The sequence below is a fragment of the Seriola dumerili genome, unplaced genomic scaffold, assembly GCF_002260705.1.
Source record: "Seriola dumerili isolate Sdu_G_001 unplaced genomic scaffold, Sdu_1.0 BDQW01000161.1, whole genome shotgun sequence".
Taxonomy (NCBI): Eukaryota; Metazoa; Chordata; class Actinopteri; order Carangiformes; family Carangidae; genus Seriola; species Seriola dumerili.
Genome location: NW_019174416.1, coordinates 4,203,200 through 4,218,554, shown reverse-complemented (window position 1 = coordinate 4,218,554; position 15,355 = coordinate 4,203,200). Strand labels below are relative to the sequence as shown.

The 15,355-nt window shown below is 40.2% G+C and overlaps 3 protein-coding genes across 4 annotated transcripts; 1 reads left to right on the top strand and 2 right to left on the bottom strand.

Annotated features, from left to right (window-relative positions):
• Positions 1-1,629: 1,629 nt before the first annotated feature.
• asb12 (ankyrin repeat and SOCS box containing 12) lies at positions 1,630-4,339 on the bottom strand. 2 transcript variants are annotated; one of them, XM_022751836.1, is made up of 4 exons: positions 4,189-4,339; positions 3,488-3,811; positions 2,023-2,551; positions 1,630-1,928 (listed from the first exon to the last, which is right to left on the bottom strand). In XM_022751836.1, exons 2-4 carry the CDS (start codon positions 3,770-3,772, stop codon positions 1,783-1,785), a joined length of 960 nt encoding a protein of 319 aa, XP_022607557.1. In that variant the 5' UTR covers positions 3,773-3,811; positions 4,189-4,339; the 3' UTR covers positions 1,630-1,782. The 2 variants fall into 2 exon arrangements, with proteins under 2 accessions (XP_022607557.1, XP_022607558.1); XM_022751837.1 differs by having other exon boundaries at positions 4,194-4,339.
• A 1,788-nt stretch (positions 4,340-6,127) lies between these two features.
• LOC111226796 lies at positions 6,128-7,463 on the top strand. Its single transcript, XM_022752110.1, has 3 exons — positions 6,128-6,733; positions 6,835-6,987; positions 7,098-7,463. Exons 1-3 carry the CDS (start codon positions 6,395-6,397, stop codon positions 7,332-7,334), a joined length of 729 nt encoding a protein of 242 aa, XP_022607831.1. The 5' UTR covers positions 6,128-6,394; the 3' UTR covers positions 7,335-7,463.
• Positions 7,464-7,600: 137 nt separating this feature from the next.
• zc4h2 (zinc finger C4H2-type containing) lies at positions 7,601-14,880 on the bottom strand. The gene is made up of 5 exons (XM_022752111.1): positions 14,734-14,880; positions 13,871-14,042; positions 13,433-13,605; positions 8,656-8,818; positions 7,601-8,289 (listed from the first exon to the last, which is right to left on the bottom strand). Exons 1-5 carry the CDS (start codon positions 14,784-14,786, stop codon positions 8,176-8,178), a joined length of 675 nt encoding a protein of 224 aa, XP_022607832.1. The 5' UTR covers positions 14,787-14,880; the 3' UTR covers positions 7,601-8,175.
• Positions 14,881-15,355: the final 475 nt, after the last annotated feature.

Below are 15,355 nucleotides of genomic sequence, written 5' to 3'. Positions count from 1 at the left end.
TATTTTTCTTATATAATTATCAGTCTGACCTTGTACTGCGAGCTGAGAGGACAGCCTTCTGAGCAGTTAATTTTTTTTTTTTTTAATATCTCTTTCCGGTCATAAAACCAAGACAGCCAAGTTAGCAGACTGTCCAGAGTTAGCTCGGATTTCTGTAATTTCTTTTAGTCCAGGGTGTACATCAGCCAGTAACCACGTTCACTTACATTTAGCATAGCGACATCTTCAGTAGGAACTCCTTGTGGTTGGTTATGCAGTCCTGAGTTGTTTCAGAATAGTCAGGGTACAACAGAGTCTTCAATGAGCCATATATCGATGTGGTGTGCAGTGACAACAAGGTAAACAGAAGACTGACATCCCACTTTTGAAATCTATCCATTGTATATTACCATCTAGTTTGAGGTCTGGATTTTTGCCTATCACAGAAGAATTTACTCACATTATCCACATCCTTTGTCACCATATGCAAACATTTGTCATTTTCTTTCTTGCAGCCCTTTGAGTTTGATTATTTGTTGTAGAAATGAAAAACCTTAAAAATAATGCCTATTCAATCCAGAAACTGTGAATGGGAGAGTGGAGATGTCAACTGTATGTACATTATATGTTTTGATGTAATCAGAAGCACTGGGAATATGTTGTACTTCGCTGTAAAAATCAATCCATATCTGATATAGCTGTACTTTTGTTGAAAATAAAACCTCTACAGAACTGCTTGTCAAGGCGTCAAAGTGTGAGTAAGAGCATTGTGCTGGGTTTCCTGTCGTGTGATATCATTTCCTGTTTGTTAGCCCCCCCCATTCCCAACAGCTGACACATTAACTCCTGGACATAACACAAATGAAAGGCCGTACTTAGAATTAAAAACATGAGATTAGATAAGAACATCGTCAGACTGGTGTTCACAAGCCACTTAAGAAAAAAAAAAATTCAACAAACTTCCAACCACAAATTGTACCCTGCAAATAACTACGCTGTAATCAATAAGTAATGAGACTTATGCAAATATATTCTCCCAGTTGGCCGTGCTGAAGTGCTGGCTGATCGCTCCGCTTCCTAATGTTTTGAAGTCCACAGATGCAAGACTGTTTTTCAAGCAAGATCTAAGACATCCCGGTGTGATGCAGACAGTATGTGCGTGTGTGTGTGTGAGTGTGTGTGTGTGTGTGAGTGTTCCTCCAGTTGTGTCTGGATGTCTAAGCAACTGAAGTGAGACTATACGTGATTGTGTAAAGATACTTGTAAAAGGGACAGAGCCTAAGGTTACGCAAAGAGGTATATATAGATCAAAATTGTCCATAAGAAGCCTCAAATGTGGACAAGAGTGATATGCAGTGTTACTGTGGTCTCTAGTGGTCAGCCATGGTGTTACACTTCCCAAGGACATGGAAGATTTTCCAAGACGGAGCCCTTAACTATGATCTGCTGTTTGTGGTTGTAAAAGACACTTCTATCAGCTTTGCAGAGATAAAAATCTATATAAACTTAAGCTATTTAATACATAGATCTACAGGAAGTCACAAAGTGAAAACTTCATAAATAATTAATAAAAAGAAAAAGACTTTATAGCACTGTGACAGTAAAGTGACCTCTAAAGGAACCACAGAAAAATATTACACAGTGTGCACTTTGAGATTGGTTGTGTAAGTATCCGTTATCTCGTCCTACTTGCGGGGAAAACCAGAAATGGCAAAGCCAGAAATTAATTATCCAGTCATGGGTGTAAAGCAACGAGGTAAAAATAAAATTCACTGGACATATCTCTTGACGTTAGCACAGGCATCATATGAGTTCAGAGGTGTCATGCTTCAGGTAGTTTCTCAGGATTATAGGAACGTCCAAACTGTCAATGGCGGGTTCTTTATTAGCACAGGAGATGTGTCTTCGAATTGTCGTCCGAGTCTGAGACATCAGTGTTTTGGGACAAACTGGAGCAGAAACAGAAAAAACAAAGGTAGATCAACATTTGCATTTTCAGACACAGAGCAGCTCTGACTGAATCTACTATGATCAGTGTCTCACCTCTTTCCTTGAGCAGTAAAAGCAGAGCTTCATTCTGCTTTGTAGTCTTGTCAATGATCAGTGTAGGTAGATACACATCTGCCCCAAAGTCTATAAGAAGCTGGATGTACTCCACCCCGCAGCCATAACGGAGACACACCTCCAGAACCGTCTTTGGCTGCTTTATCCTGGCCAGCATCTTCTCATCTGTGCAGTTGTAGTTGGGGTTGGCCCCATGCAAAAGGAGCAGTTTAAAGCAGTCCAGGTGTCCATAAACAGCTGAGATATAAAGGGGCCCTCTGCAGGCTGTGGCATTGGATGCCCACTCTGGTACTTTGGGTCTGACATCCACCTCAGCGCCAAACCGTAGCAGCTCTCGGAGCACATCTACATCACCCTCCCGGGCAGCGGTCAGCACCGGAGAGCAGTTGTTGTACTGGCTGCCATTAGGATCGGCCCCGGCCTTTAGCAGAGCAACCACACAGTCCAGATGTTTCCCGCTGACAGCCGTGAACAGAGGCGTCTGGGCCTTCACGTCCAGGCTGTCAATCTGGATTCAAACACAGGAGAACACCAGCATGGTTTAGCGCTAGGAAACACACTCTGGGCAAATAGTGGTTTGAAGATCCAAGAACTTAAAGTGGCACTAGATAGATGACCACCTCACTAACTTTGTCCAGCTGCCACTTGGTGCTGGGCAGCTAGTTTACAGTGAGTTTAACAGAACTTTTTCACTGAAAACAGCTGTCTAACATCTGTACACAATGTTGATAACAGCAGAGTTACACTGACCAAAACCAAAACTAAAACATGCTAAAAGGTTACAGAGGACTGAGGTCAGCTGCAGAGTTGGGTAACTGTTTTGTTTGGACTTGTCACTACTAGTGATCTCTTTTATATTGCACATAGTCATTTGATCCATAGTTCATATGAAAATATTAATTCAAGCAGCTTTAAAGGACCAATGTGTAGGATTTAGTGACATCCAGCAAAGCGTGTAGGAGAAACTACGGTGGCCTTCAGGTAACGTAAAAACACAAAACAACTGACTCCTTATGTAGCTATGAAAGGCTTATTCTAACTAAAAAAAAAAACACAACAATTCTTAGTTGAAGCTAATTATACATTAATGAAAACATAATTATGAGTTTTAATAGGCTCCCCCTAAATCCTACACACTGTTCCTTTAATGCACAAGGTGTAAAATGTGATGAAAATCTCACCTCTCATTTCTTACTCCTCATTTTTAATAAAGGAAAAAGACCTGCATGAACAATGTGAGAACCTTTCTTGGCTTTTAAATGAAATGTGTGAGCCAGAGTGCAGTATATCATTTTGGTTATTAAATAGGATACTTGTATCCATTACACCCACCAGCAGGCACAGCTGTAGAGTCCCCCTCACCCCCTCCACACCCATTCTCAAAAATCCATCTCATCATCCTCATTTGAAAGTCTTACAACAAACTGTTCTCTCTGAATCTCACCTCTGCACCGTGCTCCAACAGCAACTCCAGGCACCTCAGGTGTCCCAGAGCAGCAGCAGTGCGCAAGGGTGTTACCGGCACCCCCCACCCGCTCCGAGCATTGATAGACCTCCTGTAATTCTCCTGAGACAGGAGCTCAGAGAGCAGAGTCACATCGTCGCTGCTCACGGCATTGTTCAAGGCCTGACACTGCTCATTGTCCTCATCCTCTTCCCTAGGCTGCAGCAGGGAGAAAATCTTAGAAATGTCCATCAAACTCATGTTGACAGCTTGGCCCAGAACCATAATGTAACTCCAGGCTAGTGAAAGTCAAAGCCCCTCCATCTGCAGTGACAGAGAAAGAAGATGATGCACCCAGACACATACACAGCTGAAATACTCTTGTCATTTTGAGTTATTTTTCTTACACATGGTCTTTATCAAGTTTAACCATGGAAGCCCATGACAGTTTCCTACCATGACCATACAGTACAAAGCCAAAGTAGTTTGTTTACATGATACAGTTATTTTATATATGGCAAATCATCATCAAAATAGACAGAGCAGACATAAAACGCGAGGCTTCTGAGTGCCTTTTACTCATAGACACACAAAATGAATACTTTCCCACTGAGTGTCCACAGACTTTGCTCAGTAGAAACAAAGTTACAATGTTTGTGTCAACAGCTGCAAACGGGTGCTTACTGAAACAAGACACTTACCTCACCTTGTTGCTAGATGATGTGATTTCCAGAAATATTCAGTTAAAACCTTTCAAATTTCCATTCCAAGTCATGTGGGAGAAAGAAAGAAAGAAAGAAAGAAAGCTCCTCCAAGTAGTGTGTGATGCTTGTACAGAAGCTGTAAGTTGTGAAAAAGTGCAGTATGTGTGTGTGTGTGTGTGTGTGTGTGTGTGTGTGTGTGTGTGTGTATTAGCCAACAGAGGGGGCAGAGCTCCTTTCTGGGGGGTGGGGGCTAATTTTAGGCCACAGATGGGCCTGGCTAAACTTCCATTCTTGGAGAGTCAAGGCTCAGGTTTATAATTAGAAAGGTGATAGACTTGTGACACTCAGTCTGTGATTGGTGAGTGTGACTTTGTCTTTCCCTGTGTCCCGGATAAAAACAAAAATGAAATGGAGACGTCTGTGTCTCTGTGTCAGTGTGAACCATGGAAGAATTCTTCACCAGCATTTTCAGCGGGTATTAGAGAAACAACAGCCCACAACTGCATTCCCACCCCAACTTCTCAATGGGATGATAACACCAAATAATCTATGAGAAAAGCAGTTTTTTCTGGTCTAGTGTCCTGTTATCACCCTGTCTCCCTGATTCACACCGAGGCAGCCATTTTAGTACGTGTCAGCTGCGTGACTGTCAGAAGTTTTGGAGGATCAGTCAGGCAGCTGTTCCTCTGCCAAACCCACCCATGTCTTCATACTCCCCCATGTCTAGTAGGAAAGCTGCGACACACCACATTCTTTCAGCAGATGGCACAAGAGTCCGGATTCCTGCCATTGTACAAATACATGAAGGACCTTTACTTAGTTATTCATGTATATGTTTATTTACTTCAGCACACAGACATTGAACAATTAAATGTGGACAAGCAAGGTTCAGTTTTAATGCAAACATCCCAACCCAAGAACGGTGATAAAACAAGAGCAATCAGCAATTGCAGTACAATAAAATAGGCTTTTTTTCACAGCGCACATTTTGACTTGTCACAGTAGGAAAAGCACAGGTATTACTAATAGCATTAGGTGTGGCTCCATTCTTTAACCCAGTGTCCCAGTCAGCCATGGCAGAGCGAATATGAGCAAATATCAACAATATCAGAACCTCAAAACCAAAGCAACCATGGGAAATTCAGCCATCCATCACTGACTTCTTTGAAAAAGGCCATAAAAAGTAATCATAAATTTTGTATTATTCATTATTATTATTATGATAATAAAAGTCATGATTTTAAACTGCATCGCCGATATTTGCCATAACCACAATTTCATCCGATTTTGATCACTACTCTTTTTTTATTCTTATAGATGAACCCCAGACAAAATAGCATTATATGTCACTGCCAAGTTATGTAAAGCCAACACATCACCAGCTCAGAATGATTCTGTTCGTACATATGTGATATTGTATCAAAGGTTTGCCAAACGATCAGTTTTTACTTCCCACATTAAAGTTGATTGTAGTAACAAAAAATAATACAGTATTATATATATACAACACCTCAGCCAAAGGAAGTGGACTAATCTAATTATTATTGTTTATTTATTATCAACTGTTTTTATCATTAATATTATTATTATCAACAATGAGCTAATGGACACATTAATTTCCCCTAGGGGATAAATAAAGTATCTATCTATCTATCTATCTATCTATCTATCTATCTATCTATCTATCTATCTATCTATCTATCTATCTATCTGTCTATCTATCTATCTATCTATCTATACACACACATATATATATGACACTGTGAACGAATCAAGTGATATTATAAATAGTAAATAAACTTGATGACAAATTCTTTGAATGGCATCTAAATAATTCTCCTTCATGTGCTCGTGTCGACCACCAGAGGGCGGTAGTGATGCACCGATAGCGGGAAGTGCGGCTGTAGTAAACAGTAAAAGAAGAGGGGTAAACACAGTTGGTTAGAGAGGAAAATCATTTTGTTAATGACTTTTGTTTGTAGTTTCAAACCTTTCAATACTCCACAGAATAGTCTGGCAGGACCGGAAGAAGATACGTGGTTAAGGTACTCGGTTTATTAGCTTTAGATTACCGCTTCACCTTGTTAAACTAACGTCACCACGTAAACGTTAGAATCAGTTATTATCAGGGATTATTACCCTAATGTCGCCGTTTAACTGATGAGACACAATTTAAACCGCTTCCAGGTGTATTTTCTACAATATGGAGGAGGACGCCCTGAGAAGTTACTGCAGAACAATGATTTCTCGTGTTCAAATTAAACAGCAGCACCCATACTCCCCAGCAGAGGAGGAGGAGAGGAGAAATAATAAACATAAAAGAGGCAGAGGGAAGGAGAGGACTGAAACTGGAAGACAAGTTATAGCAGGGGGCGAATTAAGAGATTACAGAGAGAGTAACCTCCCTCTCCCTGACTGTACCAAACGGGACAGACACCAATCCTCCCTCGGCCTCATGTGTCAAGGCCCCGAAGTCCAGCCCGTTCCAATTCAACTCATCTCAATGCTGAGGCTCAAAACCATCAAGGAGGAGATGAGACGGGTCAGGAGACGATTTTATGTGACTCAGTTTTACGATGTGGTCGATATAACTGTAGAAAAATGCCTGATTTCTTCACTCGGTGTGTTTATCTTTTGTGGCAGGCTGCAGAGGTGGAGCTCCATGATCCCGCTGTCTGCAGTGTGTGTGAGCAGGAACAAGCTTTTCTGGCCTTGAAAAGTTTTATCTGGAGGAAGAAGACACAACTGCAGTTCCAAACACTGACGGCCAGACTAAGCACACACATGAACCGCGAGGTAAGTAACTTTAAGTACAGACCAACTCCATGTCATACCTGTCACTAATATTTATGCCAGGTGGACTGGTCTGATATTTACTGACCTAAACAATTCTTCCTCGTTTGTAGGATTATAGGAGTGGGGCGAGTTTGTGCAAAGTTTCCCAAAGTCCTCCGATGCCCCTCACTGGTTTTGGGAGGAACTACTTGGTGAAGATATGCGGGTCACAGCAACCTGGGGTTGCCTTAGCAACCACTAAGGAACGTGGAGTTGCCCTGGCAACAGATGAAATGAGGGGTCACCCTGACAAAAACGCTACAGGAACTCATTTAGCAAGACCTCGATGTCCTTTTCCAGACAGATAGCTGCAGTCATGATGGGCAAAGTATTAATACAATAAAAGAGACAACGTTGTGGTGGAGTCAAACATATTCCTACCTCTTATTTTCACACACAAGGCAAACCCACACATTTGCCCAATAAACATTGATCCATATGTTGACTGTGTAACCTTTTTAAGATACAGCTGTTGATGTTTACCTTCACACCACTAGAACAAGGGTGTAGCCTTTGTTCTGAGCACAAAAGAAGAACATGGTAACAAAGTCAGTACAAAACAGCCATTTATTTTCTTATCACTGTATTAAAGTTAAACACAACACTATCCAAAGCAAGTGAGTCTGGCCTTTTTTGTCCAGTTTGTGGTCACTTGAACACTGTAAACATTAAAACAACATTGTGTTTCATTTAACTTCGCAATTAAAACTATTCAATTTTATATCGGCACAAATAATACACAACAGACAGTCATGGAAGCGCGCATGCATTAAAAAATTAGGAAACACAGTACAATATCTAAGGCAATAAACAATAGCAAGGTGGGCAAAGTTATTTGGACATTTTATCAAGTTCCCTTTTTGCATTATTGCAGTTACAATGTTTAGGGGCTAGTAAACCTACTATGGAAGTCATACAGTTACATATAAACACATCCAAAGCACTAATAAAAACAAACAACAGAATGACATTATTGGATCCTTGATCAATTGTTGACAGATTATTTAACAAGTTACTATTAAAGTGGGGACTGAATGAAGCACAGATCTGTTATTTCAACCATATACTGTTATGTACATGGTTTATCTTCAATCAGTGTATTGGACCAGTTCCCTTTAAACCCTACTGAAGCTGAAGGTGGAGTAGGATCTACTCATCTGGCTTCCTTTTGGGCTTCTTTGGGTTGCGGGAGCGGCTCTTGGCTTTGCACAATGGGCAGATGGGAGCATTACGATGAATTTGCTGATGGCAGGACAGGCAAGCCTGGAGAGAGGGGAGGAAATTTCAGAACAGTTACTTCACATGATGTTTTTGTTGTCTTGTAGAGATAAGCAAGGAACTTAGTCTGGTGGTACCTGACAATGCCTAGCCTTTTATTCATTTACATCTAGGGTTGTTTGTTTTCTTACCATTTTCTCCATGTATAGCACAGTTCAGAGCCAATTACATCTTGGAAATTCACAGTGCCTTTTATTATTAGGAAAGAAATTATCCAAAGTGCAGCTTAATCAGCTGTGACTTACGCCTAAAATGGCTGCTTTTAATAGCTCAGACCATCCACTGACTATTAAAAAAAGAATTTACTTTTACATCCCTATTGAAGGTAGTTAAGGTCAACAGGAGTAATACCTTCATAGGTGGGGGTTGCTGTCTGAAGGTTGCTGTCTGGCGGGCATCTTGCTTCCTGGACACCTGAAGCTGCTGTGCTGCCGCTGCAGCAGCAGCAAGGGATTCTGGGATGGCGGGCTCATGTGGCTCCTTCTGCCACTCGGCTTTCTGCTTCTCGAAGTAACTGTTGAAAGAAAAGAAAGAGAAGAACCCGGCTAGATGCGATTCTTATTTAGAGCTTATCTATGCTGTGTATGGAGGGATGGAATTGGAGAAAATAATAGTTGAGCTGATATCTTCTTTTTACGTTCAACTGTGAGCAAAAGTACAGTCATTGTGAGAGTGTTTGTCTGCATGCATGCGAGTGTGTCTCTGTGTGTGTGTGGGCAGGAGAGGGCTGGGAAAGAAATTTGGCCTTGGACTTTATGCCTGACTGGCCCATTTTCAAAAAAAAAAAAAAAAAGTGATATCCCATTTCATTACGCTCTCTGGTTTCTCTCAAAATAGGTTTATGATAGAGAAGAACTTTGAGCATTCCCAGGACAAATTTAATAGGTTGTATTTCCTGTATCAAAGCCTATTTACAAGCACTACATTACCACACTCATTACAATAATTCATGGTTAATAGAAGTTTATTTGATACAGATGATATATCATTCTTGTTTTCATATAAGTTAGTATTTCAGTTGGGATTTTTTTTTCTTTTTGCTATTACTGAGGTGTAGAGTGCTCTGTTTTGTGCTGATGTATCACTCTCGCTGAGTAGCTTAAAATGTACCTAACACTCCACAGGCCTGTGAGGTGTGACTTAATTTTCTCCAAAGTTGTTCCATCACACCTTGTAATACAATTGCAGTAGGCACTATTACTATTACGTAAAATGACTCTAGAATGACTTTGCTGGCAGCAAAATGTGAGTGATAGTTTTAACATCTCCCCACACACCATCATAAAGCTCTCTCTGTGATGAGTTCTGTCCTCAAAGAAAAACCACTGAAGAACAACAGTGGACAAGCCACAACTTTCTGACTATCTCGTAAACTCAGGGAACATTCGAGGAGCATGCCACCATGAAGGCAAAGGGAGATAACTACCACCTGGTCAGAAATGAACTCATCCAAGCTTCCACACAGCACAAAGCCTGAGAAGTCAGCCTGCCAACAATGCTGTCAGCTTGCAGAGCAGCAGTGTTTCAGCACTCTGCCTCAAAACTAAAGCTCTTAATTTTTATGGGTGAAACGATTCTAAAACCGTGAACGAAACCACAATCTTATATAGCGATACGGATAAGGGAACCAAGATACCCCAGCCCTGACCCACTGCCACTGCTGCAGCTGTTGACCTCTCGTAACTTCACTAATGTAACAAAAACTAATTGTGTTAAGATAAAAAAAAATTTTAATTAGTTTGGAGAATTGTTATGCCACTATTTATTCATTAAGGAAATTTGCAGTACATACAACATCCTACCCAACAAAAATGAGAAGTTAAAATTCATTTTTTAAAATCCCCTAAGCACTTCTGAGTTGGAAAAAAATTCCAAAAGTGAGCAGGGATGTCATGTCTTTACAGCCATACCTGTGACTAAGACATCAACTACTGTTAGAATCATTTCTGTATTTTAGCACAATGTACAATAGAAGAAAATAATCTCAGATAAAAAGGATTTCTCTATAACTGTCCTAACATACACTTGAAAACATGAACATGACCCTTGGCCCTCTTACACCCCTCCCCCATAAATAACCCAGTCACTCGTCAAAAAGGCTCCTGGCCAGTTGCACACTGCTCTGTATTTAGAGCTTGAAAGAGTCATTCACTGGGTGTTTCTCTTTCTCTATTTAACTCTCCTACAAATCAAAACGTGCATGATGAAATTAACAAAAGCTAACACTTGGGATACCTGACTCTCCTAATCCACCACTGGGATCAACCTCACTTTCATATTGTAGCACAAACTACTAAGATTTGCTCTATAGTGAACTGTGCAATCATCCACTATTGACGCTCGTCAGAGAGCCGTTCGTGAGCTCGGAGTCTACCTGCCAGCCCTCTCTGTGTGCCAGCAATGTGGTGGATAACAGCATCTTTGTCAGTTTCTGGAGCCAGAGAATTTGGACAAAGGGGAAAGTTAGTTTGATCTGAATTTCTGAATAGGCAGACACACATGTCTCATCAAGAGAACCCCTATCAGAAAACTTGTCTTTAAGCTTTAAAATATTCAAAAGGTCCTCAATGTTACCACCTAGACATGTTAAAGAATGTAAAATTAGCTACTGAGACTCTAACATTACATAAGGAAAAAATATTTTTTTAAACATGCAGAGTTTTTGATAAGTACTTCTACTGCTATTTTTCCATTTACTCCTCATGGTACCTAGTCTCACAGACATTGTAGTGTTGATTTAATAGGTCAATGTTTTAAGATATTTGCTGCTTCTGTTGCCACCACCAGTACAATGGAAGTGATTGAAATGTGTATGGTGCATCAAACATAACTTTCAAGAAACAATGTCCCACTTGCTTGAGATATTCCAGAGATTTTACAAGGGCCATGGACATCTGGCCAACATCCCATAAAGATCAGAGACTAAATAATAAAATCAGACAAACCATTCCGGTTTTTCAGACCACTGACGGCCACACAGTAAGATTATCTCCCACTCAAAGGATATTCCCTCAATGTAGGGAAGTATCTGTCTCATAACCAAACTGCATCAAGTTTAAGTTCTCCATCACACTTCAGCTTCGCTCCATCTAGCAGTGACTTGAGAATAAGCTCCACCCTGTTATCTGCACTTCCCATCCTCACAAAAAGACTACGACACACTGACAAGAGGGCAGGGAACTACAATTTGCCTTTGACATCTGAGCAGTCTGATCGGAGCATAGACATCTCTACTAGGCAGTAGTCCCAGATTCTCATGACCTACAACCATCCCGTCATTGCCACGGCGACATTCCAAGATTTTGGTTACGCAGCTAAACCAGCCACTAGCGTATGTGACTGCTGTAACATGTACTATCCCTCACCACCCAACATGACTGTCAGGAAAACTATTAACTGTAGCTATTTATATGCATGCTTTGATTACACATTTACTATTGCACAATGTTACACTACATTGGTCAAACTGCATTTTCATTTTCAGGTTAACTCAGAAATCTGCTCAATTTCTTCCTGGAAATGTATAACAACAAGACAAGGATTAACTCATGCCCCCAACTTAATATCTTATCTCTTAAATATCCACAATGATGGTGTGTCAAATGGCTATTGTACTTTCTGTTTGCAGTACAGATTCAGTTTTTAAACTGACTATTTAGCTTGCTCTTTTGGAAGATTTGTCTGCTTTAATCTACTTTTTAAGTATTTACAAAACACTACAATTCAGGTAGCTTAAAATGTCTTTGGGGAAGATGAACGAAAGTGAATAGAAAGTGACATTAAAATCATGTAAATGTCAGCTTTGTGTTTAACAGTCCTAATGACTTCACACCCTTGCCTTGACACCTTGTCCTGTCTGATCTTCTTCATCACTGCTCCCTTCCACTTCTTGTGGTTAAATTTAAATTTACATATCTCGTCAGTAACATGAATTATTACTTGTTAAATGCCTGTAATTGTTTCACTTGCCCTCATGATTGCGGATGGGAATGTAACGTTTACTTAGGAAACCTTTTTAAGAAACGGGAGATGCTTGGATACAAAATAATAACCAGTTTGAACCACTAAATATCAGGGTAGCACCACCTGACACATTCCTGCTGTAGGGACACGTTGTAGTTTAGTTCTTACTTAATTTGAGGAAAGTTGCATCTCTATTCTTCCTCTTGGCAGTTACAGTGCCACCACATTGGTGTCATGCCACAACTGCAGTTCCAAATTACAGAATTCAACTGATTGAAACACTTGTTTTCGGTTTTCATGAAGACACCCTTTCGGGAGTTTTGTCGAGAGCTGGAGACGGCACAAAATTTGACAGAGGGCAGCCGCCTCGTAATTCTGTGGTGTGCCACAAAGCTCAATTCTTGGATAATTTTTCTTTGTATACTTTATGCTACATTTATCTGCACTGTCATGTATAATTACACAATATCAACAAAAGTACTTATTATGTCCCTGTGAGCTGATTGACTTTAGACTTTGCACAGTACACAATTTCAATATGAAGATACTTGTCTCTAATGCTTGTTCATAGTACTTCAAGCATCACATTCTGTTCTGCAACACTATGATGATGCGCACTGAAATGTCATCTGTTGCGGCAATCACTCTGTGAGGCATGCAAATCAAATGTACCTTGACTGTGACCAATTAATATTTATATAGTCAACTAGCTGCTATATTTTCCCCTTTCCCTTTGCACTGGAAGTGAGCTTCTGTTGTCTTTGTGTCATACTTTATATAGGAGAATCTGTGTGGTTACACTGAAGATGTGCCATAAAGACAGTATTTTACATTTACTTTATTTTGTGTTTGTGAATGACGTGAAGCAATGAAGTTATAAAGTTAAAATGAAAACTGTTCATTGCATGCTTAAGCGTATCATACACATGTTGAAAGTTACCTTTAATATGTAGTCAAAAATACTTTTATAGGTATTCTGATGTACAACATGCGTCAAAAATGGCTTTGAAAACCTGTAACCTATGTTAATAAGAAACTTTCATGAAACCTAAAGATGACATAAAACATGTCTGTCAACTGCATCAAGCAACATCTGTTCAAAAGAACTTCAGTGTGCCTTGCATGCTTTTTGTGTGTGAGTTTGTTTATGTGTATGTATACTTACTCTAAGGAGAGCTTCTCCTCTTCTTCATTGAGGTTAGGGAGTCTGTGTAGACCTAAAGTCATCCTGAGGGCATCAACATGCTCCTTCAGAGGTTTGTACTCATCATGCAGGCGGCGAGTTGTTTCTAGCAGCTTATTCAGGTCATTCTCCGACTGCTTGATGGTGCTCTCCATCTGAAAGGACAGGATTAGATATTTGAGAAATGTACATGAAATATGCTCAGGATAAACTATTTGTGTTTGCCTAGACATTGTGTATTTAACACTGATAATATTACTGGCACTGAAATTGAATCCACAATATCTTTATTATTTATTGTTGGTCAAACATTTCTATTGTCAATACCATTGCTGAATTGTACTCATCTTAAAGCTGAACTGAGATTTCAGTCACACTTCCTCTATAGAGGCTTCTTTTCTCTGTGTAGCACTCACTCACCACATTGATATCTGCATGGATGAGCCGCAGCTCCTCCACGTGTGCCATTTTCTCTTGTAGAAGGAGATCCATCTCCTGTTTGTACTCTTTGAGATGTTTCTCCTCGGACTCCAGAGCCTCAAACTCAATCTTCAGACGAGACTTGATTTTTTGCATCTGGATAGTCTTGTTCCTGAAGCGAGTGGCACAGACAAGAGACAGCAGCTGTCAGATAATCTTTCACACAGATGCGAATAAGAGATTTTTTTCACAAAAACAACAAAATTTAAACCAACACACATTCTTTTCCATCATATATGCATTGCTTACAATTTGTGCAAATTTAGTATAAACCTAATAGATGTTCTGCATTAATGTCAAGCGGATTGCCCAATTACTCCAGCCGTGAACTAATCTGTTCTCTTACTTTGTTATCAATTGTTGCAAAGAAGACACAATGGTAAATAAACACCATTCTGCCACCGTGAAGTGAATTATTGACAGACCGCTAAGCCTGTAGCTAAGTAGTTAGCTTACCCACAGCAATTATTGGCAGCGCACATCTGGCATTTTGTTGATACACATCTGGATTGTTGATATGTCTTTGAAACGAACATGCACCCTATCTACAGCTCGTGTGTATTCATCTGTTATTTAACCTGTAGCAATTGTCTGGTAAGCCTGTCGGAGACAAGCTAACGTTACACAAGAGGAGCAAAAACCTATTGAAAGGGTTCACAGCAGACCGGCTAATGTTAGCTAGCTCAGCAACAAAAGCGAAGCCTGGGGCTTATTCTTGGCCGGCTAACGTTAGCTAACATAATGTACACAGTCGGTGTCAAACATCTGGCAACCACTGATTTCATTCCACGACCAAGTCTTACCGTATTTCCAAGATATTTTCTAATTTGCACATTATTTCTTGTTCGTCCGCCATGGTTTAGCGGTCCCTTGTCTTTCAGCTGGCTGGCTCTGTTACCCGTAAGGCCACGGTGGTCTCCTTGTTGATAAAAACACAATAGCCCGGGTGAACGCGCACACGAGCACGCGCCCGCAATGTGAAACCGTGGCTACGTGTAGTGAGTAGTACCACGCACTCTGCCCCACACACAACCTGTGAGTCAACTGGTATCCACTGTCCCGTAAACTATCTTTTACACCGTGATTGAAACAACTTCACTCCAACAATTACATTAAATGTTACATTTAGTAAATTAATGAATAATACTTGATTGAAAATACTGAATAGTGAAGGGGGAAAGAGGGGAAACTGAAAATATATCATGCTCATCTCAAGGGAAAGTATGGAGTAAGTTCCTCTCTAATTATTATGTTAGCTATCAGGGCTGTAGCTTGTGATGGAAAAAATATTACTTAATTGAAAGCAGCAATAAGCCTACCTGAAGGAAGAAATACTCTAGGTAAAAGAACTACATTCATAGTCTTTGTCAGTGTATAATATAGTAATAGATTATTATTATTATTATTATTATTATTGTCATAACC

Bases quoted from the DNA above. Each gene is read 5' to 3' on its own strand.
- asb12 (XM_022751836.1), bottom strand. From the start codon at position 3,772: ATGGTTCTGGGCCAAGCTGTCAACATGAGTTTGATGGACATTTCTAAG. The intron at 2,552-3,487 runs GTGAGATTCAGA...GTTTGAATCCAG, and splicing joins TGTTGGAGCACGGTGCAGAG to ATTGACAGCCTGGACGTGAA. The intron at 1,929-2,022 runs GTGAGACACTGA...TTTCTGCTCCAG, and splicing joins TTTACTGCTCAAGGAAAGAG to TTTGTCCCAAAACACTGATG.
- LOC111226796 (XM_022752110.1), top strand. From the start codon at position 6,395: ATGGAGGAGGACGCCCTGAGAAGTTACTGCAGAACAATGATTTCTCGT. The intron at 6,734-6,834 runs GTCAGGAGACGA...CTTTTGTGGCAG, and splicing joins TCAAGGAGGAGATGAGACGG to GCTGCAGAGGTGGAGCTCCA. The intron at 6,988-7,097 runs GTAAGTAACTTT...CCTCGTTTGTAG, and splicing joins GCACACACATGAACCGCGAG to GATTATAGGAGTGGGGCGAG.
- zc4h2 (XM_022752111.1), bottom strand. From the start codon at position 14,786: ATGGCGGACGAACAAGAAATAATGTGCAAATTAGAAAATATCTTGGAA. The intron at 14,043-14,733 runs GTAAGACTTGGT...CACTCGCTTCAG, and splicing joins GAAAATATCTTGGAAATACG to GAACAAGACTATCCAGATGC. The intron at 8,290-8,655 runs GTATTACTCCTG...CCCTCTCTCCAG, and splicing joins AGCAACCCCCACCTATGAAG to GCTTGCCTGTCCTGCCATCA.